The sequence below is a fragment of the Ochlerotatus camptorhynchus genome, unplaced genomic scaffold (genome assembly GCF_037179485.1).
Source record: "Ochlerotatus camptorhynchus isolate MF236.1 unplaced genomic scaffold, CSIRO-AGI_Acam_v1.1 ptg000598l, whole genome shotgun sequence".
Classification (NCBI taxonomy): Eukaryota; Metazoa; Arthropoda; class Insecta; order Diptera; family Culicidae; genus Ochlerotatus; species Ochlerotatus camptorhynchus.
The window spans coordinates 114,689-122,961 of record NW_027041078.1 but is presented as its reverse complement, the minus strand read 5'-3'; the positions used below and the strand labels follow the sequence as shown (position 1 = coordinate 122,961).

General features: G+C 40.6%; 1 protein-coding gene across 2 annotated transcripts; it reads left to right on the top strand.

The window, feature by feature from the left end:
- Positions 1-1,101: 1,101 nt before the first annotated feature.
- On the top strand, positions 1,102-6,192 carry Ubc2 (ubiquitin conjugating enzyme 2). Of its 2 annotated transcripts, none has more exons than XM_065237254.1 (5): positions 1,102-1,120; positions 2,400-2,887; positions 2,949-3,096; positions 3,167-3,251; positions 4,414-6,192. In XM_065237254.1, exons 2-5 carry the CDS (start codon positions 2,438-2,440, stop codon positions 4,424-4,426), a joined length of 696 nt encoding a protein of 231 aa, XP_065093326.1. In that variant the 5' UTR covers positions 1,102-1,120; positions 2,400-2,437; the 3' UTR covers positions 4,427-6,192. The 2 variants fall into 2 exon arrangements, with proteins under 2 accessions (XP_065093326.1, XP_065093324.1); XM_065237252.1 differs by lacking the exon at positions 1,102-1,120 and adding an exon at positions 1,638-1,811.
- Positions 6,193-8,273: the final 2,081 nt, after the last annotated feature.

Below are 8,273 nucleotides of genomic sequence, written 5' to 3'. Positions count from 1 at the left end.
CGAATTCGGTAAAAAAATACCGAACAAACCGTAAATCACAAGTAATTTTACCGAAATTTTGTACTATCAAACTGTCAAATCTGGAGAGGCTTTATTTACTAGTGAATGGTAAATAGTGCATCCGGAATCAAGCGCAGCAGGTAAGGATAAAAATTCTTGACCACGATCAATGGATCACCGACATATTTCGTGAGTAACTGTTTATTTAGCAAATCCAATTATTTTCCAGGCATTTTCAGCGATAGCATGATTTGATTGCAGGTTATTTATCTGGACTGCATCGCATAACATCGGGCTCTAACACATTTCGGCGTCAAATACATTTTTTATTGCACGTATCACAAGTGCAGTGACGGTTTTAAAATTAAATAAAAGCTGATAAATATTATTTCAAGTGTTTTTAATTCAAATTAACTGAAAACGGTAGTAAAATTAAAAAAAAATATTGGGAAAATCAGTTTAACAGAACAGTTCGGTAAAAAATTACCGATTCGCTTCGCAAAAAAGTGCCGAATCGTTCGGTAATTTTGACAGCTCATCAAAAAATTGGTTTACCGAACGTTCGGTAGGCATTTCGTTTACCGAACTGATTACCGAACGTTCAGCTGTTGAAAGTTCGGTAAAAAATTACCGAGTACGGTAAAAATTTCTGAGTGTGTGTAATGGCCTTAACTCCATTTTGTAAACAAACTTTGTAAGGCCATTTTCTCGTGAACCTAAACCATAATCGGGTAGAGGAGAATTTCCCCTGCCTGTTCATTATGTTTGTTTGCCTTTGAAGACTTCGGTTCGCGAGAAAATGGCCTTTCAAGGTTTGTTTACAAAATGGAGTTAAGGCCATTTCAATTGTTGGTCTTGAATCTGTTTTTAGCGTGTATGCTCGCTCAATCGGATAATAACTTATTTTCTTTGCAGTGGGGCAGCTTTCAGCTCCCCACAACAGTTTGTTTGTGTGTGTGTGAGTGAAGATTGCTACTGCTTTGCTCGGCTGTCTCAAACTCATCGAAACGAAACTGGCCGAACGAGAAAGGGAAAGGACTGCAGTCTGGAAAGCGGCTTTTCTTGTGGACATTTTCTCCAGTCAATCATAACGGAAATATTGTACGATTAGCAGAAAAAGGTATTACCAGTTAGGTATTTGGTGATTTGAGGTGTGGTACTGTTAAAAGTGGGTGAGTTATTAAGAATTTTCCGGTTTTAAAGTGCTTTATTGCGATTTAATGAAAAGTAGGTTCCATCGGATTGAGCGAGCGGTAGTGTGAGTGCACATGGCTTGAGGGTTGAATTGGTGTGGGTGCTTGATCTGTCCGTGCTGCCGGGAACCCGGATAAGTTAGCAAGTTTGTTAATAGATTTTGCTTCCATTTTCAGCTGCAACATGCTATTTCATTGTATTCTGAAAATTGAAAAATAGTTTACTTCATGTGTAAACTTCGCCTATATGTGTCTATTCCGATCACTTTCGTAAGAAGGTATTTTTCACTTGTCACTTTACTTTGTAAACAAAAATTTGGCATCCTTTGCTGCGAGGTGATGAACTCTGGCCAGGGTGGTGTTTGTGTTTGTATTTTGGTGCGACAGCCAACCAAAGGAAGCCCAGGGGGTGAAACATGAAGAATGAATTGGGTGAACACGGTGCAAAGGAGGCGAACCAAACCAAAAGAGTCGAGTCTGTGATAGAAGGAAGGCAGGCGATAAATTTCCTGCCCGTAGGAGGAAGCTATTTTCCGGTGCTTTTATCTGTTGGAAACTATTGAAACAATCTCGTGGGTGTAGATTAGGTTTCAGGATATCGAAAATAGCAACAGAACTGTGCGTATCGTGCCATTTCTCGGTGAAATATTCAAATCAAGTTGGAAAAATTTGTCTCAAAATGGCCGCTTTGATTTATTGGAAAAAAGGGACTTGGAATTTTTCGTTCCAATCTCTGCTAAAAATAATGTTTGTTTATTAATGGCAAAGTTTGAAATGAATGGAATATCGTATACCCGGAAAATCATGTAGTTGATTCCCGTGGATGCTGTTCCTGTAGATCCAGGAAGTAGCTACATTTCAGAACGTTTCTTGGATCGATTGCGAGAGGAAAAAAAAAAAATATTACTCCTTGCTTATACTGTGGTGGAAACAAACTGCAAAAAGCCGAAAACAAAGAAGGCAAACGTTCTCGGAAGTCTCATTCTTCTTCTCTGTAGTTCTAGCAGAACCTTGCTTTGATAGTTTTCGTTATATAAGCTTTGTTTGAAATTTTTTGGTTCTGATTAAATAGGAAAAAATAATCCTTTTTGCAAGTCAGTCTTTTCATTAGTAAATACATATTACATACGAAGTTGATCTGATTGCGATGCTTTCGAAACGTCATTTTCAATAGTCACTTGTTTACCATCATCTATTACGTTCCAGATCAGGATTGAGTGCAATTTTGCAGCTTGAGTGGAAAAATGTCGACCAGTGCTGGTTCGAGTAGCGCTGCCGGAACAACGGCCGCTGGTAGTGGTTCAGCTGGAAGCGCGGGAGGTAGCAGCGGTGGTGGCGGCGGTAGCGGAAGCAGCAGCACTGGATCCGGCGGTGGACGTCGCAATGGCAATGGAAACGGAAACGGCAGCGGAAACACCACACCGGAGGCACCGGCTGTGCCCAAGCCCGAGACGAAGGAAACCAAGTCGAATCCGAAGATTTCCAAAGCACTAGGAACGTCCGCCAAGCGTATCCAGAAGGAGTTGGCTGAAATCACACTTGATCCGCCACCGAACTGCAGCGCTGGTCCCAAGGGAGATAACCTATACGAATGGGTTTCGACTATCCTGGGGCCGCCCGGATCCGTGTACGAGGGAGGTGTGTTTTTCCTGGATATTCACTTCTCACCGGAATATCCGTTCAAACCGCCCAAGGTCAGTTCGCCGCAGAGTAACACAGATTGTGAAATTAAAAATTTAAATGTTTATTTAATAGGTCACATTCAGAACGAGGATATATCATTGCAATATCAACAGCCAAGGTGTGATCTGCCTCGATATCCTCAAGGATAATTGGTCTCCGGCGCTGACCATCTCGAAAGTGCTGCTTTCCATTTGTTCTCTACTAACAGACTGCAATCCAGGTACGATTCGATGCGCATGGCAACAGCTAGAAAAGAGGATAATTAAATGTGATCATTTATTTTTTTACAGCTGATCCATTGGTTGGAAGTATTGCCACTCAATATCTGCAGAATCGGGAAGAGCATGACCGGATTGCTCGCCTGTGGACTAAGAGGTATGAAGTTTCAAATGTTAGAATTAATCCATCTATAGCGAGATCTGGCCCTTCTTACACATCTGAACTCTGACAATTCGGCACCAATACCAACTGGCAGAGGCATTATCTCTATATCTGGTGGCAGTGTTATTTTGCGGGTTTGAGCGTTTACTCACCCAAGGCAGTTTCACGTACACTCAAGTCTTTTTTACACTGGGAGATGTGCAAAGTGGTCAACAATGCTCGGGTTCTTATTTACTTTTGTTCTTGATCATGGCTACACATTTAGTGTTCTACTCCAAAGATCAATAGTTTTCTATATGAGAGGGTTGTAATACTGAATGGATTGTAAAATAAATTATCCCGCTGACCGCTGGCATAAGAAGACAAGAGATAAACACTGCTTCATTCCTATAGTACATATAGCGTCTGCCTATAGGTTCAAGTGATATTGATCCGAATAAAGTTGTTATTTTTTTTAAATTATTTTGTTTACTTTCGAAGAGGTCTTATAGGTGATTCCACCGACAAATTCTTTGAATAACCTTTGCTTCGAACTATTGTCACGGAACTCACTGTTCATAAACTACGAAGACCGTTTTTGAGAGATTGTATACCCTTCGCTTCTACTCGCTTTTTTTTTTGCATATATTTGGCATATATTTAGGGCTCATATTATTTTCTTCTAACCATTGAATCTTATGTAAGAAAATGCGAGAACTCCACACCTAACCCCTTATTTTTTTGTATTTTGCTCCCTCTCCCACATCGAACATGTGCAAAGTGCAACTACCTGATTGCCACATAAAATATCCAACGGAAATAATTTTCGGAGCTTGACGAAATCATTTTTTCTTCTGTTCGGAATATAACACCATTGCGACAAGTAATTTGATCTATTGTAGCATATCCCGTGTGTTTAGTTTAGCGCATGTCGTATTACTCCATCACTATTGAGAAATGATGAAGTATTCGGTTTTGATACAGTTGTCATTCTTGCCTTCATCGCAAAGAATCGATTCTAACTGAAAGGTCCCGCTATTTATACCCTTCGAAGAGTGAGAGCACCCTCCCTTTGTCAGTAAAAATTGGATTCCTTAGCAACAAAATTAAGCAGTGATCATTATTTTAATCATCCATGTTTCTGACTCTACCTTGTGTATTTTGTTTTCTCTTCCAGATATGCAACGTGATTTCCTAAATCCGACGTTCTGTATATTTTTTATGTGAAAATCAGTAATATTTATAAAACTAACCATAACGAAGGAAACATACTACAACTAATAATCTAAAAGAAGAAGTAATAAACGTAGCAAACACTCAATACAAATCAGAATTCCAAACTTGAAACAAAAGAAAACAATTAGAAAACTCCCGTCGGCAATTTGTATTTTATGCGACCTCCTGCGTGTGTGTCGCTATTTCAATAATCCTTTTCTCTAACTTGAAACCTCGATCCCCATCTCGTCGTTGGAATTTGTTGAGCATTTGCAAAAAAAAAATCCTTGGAACCTAACAGGACAACACTCGCAGGTAGTACATAGACTAATTTCCGTTCCCACGTGGTTTGCGTTGCCGTTGTGGATCGACTTGCGTGACGTAGCCGGAAACGGGGACATACCTACTACATATTTCCGCAGGCTCATCAGCAATTCCTCTGTCCGGTTTTTTTTATCGGTTCCGAAGGAAAGCTATCCACATTAGTACGATAATTAAGTGAAGTAAAAAAATAGGATTTATAATTGAAACGCGATGTCGCCGTCTTCATTAAGTTTGTTTTGTAGCAGGATAATCCAGGATAGGATTAATTTGATCAAATGGACAAAATAAGTACTGTGAAATGATTGGCAGCGCGTGGTAATGCAGTAATGTAATGATGGACGATGTTCTTACTTCTGAAAAGTAGGTAGTTCTAAAAGTGCTGCATATTAGAAGTGAAAAAATAAAGTTGATGGCTCAACGAATGTCTTTCTTTCTTTCTATTGGCATGATGATGTACAAATTGTGAATCGTCAGACAATTCTAGGTTAAATTTAGTAACTACAGATTTAGTTTAAAATGTACAATTGACTTTTCAACACTTCTTCATTATTAGTTCCTTCTCCTACAAGTTTTGTTTTGAGACAATATGAAAAGTTGTATTTTCTGAAAATATTACGGTTCGCTTCAGGATGCCTCCACTCGGCACAACATGATGTGATTAAAAATTTCTCAAAGACTGATGCCACTGATTATTTGAAGTCATCAATAATGCGTGATCTCAAACACAAAGATAGAAGTAATGAAGGTATGCAAATGTGACAACAAATATGTGTTGTGCCGTGCTAAGAGTGAGGAGACTACGAGGTTGTATATTTTCAGTAAATATTCCTAAACATATCTGTACCTAAGTAGCACCACGTAGCGTTACTTAATGAAAGAAGGAACCGTTCGGTTAATTAGAAAACGTATGCAAATTCTGGGCACCATAACAGCTCACCACGTGCAGAATATGAGTAGGTAATTATTAGGCCTGATTGTTAACTAGAGCATGGAAAACAAAATCGTGGATTAATGTGATATGTAAAAATCGAATTGAAAGCCAACAGAGTAACGAGTAAAATCTGATTAGTAAGAAAACAAGTTCCCTTTTTTTCTGATAATTCGCACCAGACTATTCTAATGCTTATTTTGTTTTGCCAAGTCCAAATTCGTTCGATATCATCCTATGGCCTACATTTGATTTGGAGCAAGCGCGAATTAAATACTGCAATCATTTCAGATTGACTGCTAGAATACGAATGCAAGCACAATAAGTACAGAAGTCCTTTAAAATCCTCTTTTTTTTAAACCTTTGGGCAAATAAACCCGTTCAGCCAAGCAGGAGATTAGAGAGTCGGAAGGAAGGAAACATCCGAAATTGAAAAGAATACAATATTTAAACTATACAGATAATAAAATGCAGTAAATGTGTATCAAATTGTTTGCTGTCCGTTTGTCTCAATATATCACCACCAGAAACCACAACTAAAACATCCATAAAAGTTAGTAAACAATGAATAATAAACCTATGAGGAAGGATGAAGCGGCGCCGGTGGTGTAGTGGTAAGCGTGATTACCTCTCACCCCAGCAGGCCTGGGTTCAATCCCAGTCGGCGCCGCCGGGATGTTCTGAGGCATAACATCTCTGATCACGCCTTCCTTCGGAAGGGAAGTAAAGCCGTTGGTCCCCGGTTCATGAGTTGATGGGTCGATATGTAGGTAGGGTCCAGGTGTGGGAGCTGCCTCTCTGGCGTCGGTAGCATTGGTGCTCAGCACGGAAAACAAGATCGACGGAAAAACAAATCAAAGGAAAAAAAAAAAGGAAGGATGCATCGTTTTAATTTTGACTACAAAAAAGATAAAGAATAAAGTCTTAATAAAGAGTTCAATGACGGGCAAACATTGCTACATTCACAGTTGACGATAAAAATCTTCTAGTAGACGCATTGTTTGCTTGCTGCGTTGTTGTTTCGAGCTAGTGGTGATAACTCGTGCGAGCGCAGAAAAATTTCGGTTGGTATTTCGGTTACGAACACCCTTGGTTTTCTTTTTCCGGACAATGCTGCGCAGCCAACACTGGTGGAGATGGTCCGCGTTGTAAAAAGACTCGCCGGTAACCAGCGAACAATGGATACAGCCTACAAAAATGTAGAGGAGAGGATGGTGTTTATAAAATACAAGTCCGAGGAGGGCATGAGAGAAGCCCTTGCTTGCGCTCAACGAAAAGAAGCTGCCGTTCCATTAATGGAGAAATGGTGGATATTTACATGTCGGTAGCCGGTAGTAACATTCAATATGTACGAGTGTTTGACCTACCGCCGGAGGTATCCGATCACGATCTGTCGCTGGTGCTCTTCAAACGCTGTGTTCGAGAGAACTATCCCCCGAAGCTTGATTTATTTACTGGTGTCCGTGGACTCTACATGGATGTAAAAAATGAAATCCCATCGGTGTTGTACTTCCACAATAGACGGGGGAGATTTATTTTTTTATAATCTTTAAGATCTTTTGTCTTGTGAAACTTGGCTCTCTTCAGATATCGATCTTCCTTTTTATGATTTTAACATTATTCGACTGGATCGTGAGGATTCGCGTGGAGGAGGGGTACTTTTGGGGATCAAAAAGTGCCATTCCTTCTATAGAGTGAATCTTCCACAATTTCCAGGTATTGAAGTTGTTGCATGTCAGGCTATTATTAAAGGTAAGAGCCTTTGTATTGCTTCTGTTTATATTCCTCCTAGAGCCGTTGTTAATCGCAAACAACTTTCAGATATCTGTTCGGTACTTCCTGCTCCACGGTTGATTATGGGAGATTTTAATTCCCACGGTACAGGCTGGGGGGAACTGTATGATGACAACCGTTCTACTTTGATATATGACCTCTGCGACAACTTTAATATGACAATTCTTAACAATGGAGAAGTAACACGTTTGGCTGGCCCATCCTCGAATGGAAGTAGATTAGACCTCACACTTTGCTCTAACTCATTATCGTTGGATTGCACGTGGAATGTGATCCAAGATCCCCACGGTAGTGATCACTTGCCGATCAAAGTTTCAGTTGCCAGTGGGTTCAATCCGTCGGAACCCGTTAACGTCGCGTACGATCTTACCCGTAATATCGATTGGACAACGTTCAAGACCGCGATAGAGGAAGCCGTGTCGTCGGTAGAAGGGCTTCCACCGTTGGAGGAATATAACTTCCTCTCCAATCTGATCTTGGACAGCGCGCTTCAAGCTCAAACTCGGCCGGTTCCAAGAACGTCTTTCCGTAGGAAACCTCCTTCCCCTTGGTGGGACCAGCAATGCACTGAGGTTTATCGTAAAAAGTCCGACGCGTTTAAGCTTTTCCGGAAACGTGGAACACCCGTACATTTCGAAGCGTACTCGGCTCTTGAACGCGAACTCAAGAGCCTCATCAAAGCCAAGAAACGCGGATACTGGCGGCAATTCGTGGACGGATTATCGCGCGAAACGTCGATGAATACGCTTTGGAATGCGGCGCGAAGGATGCGTAAC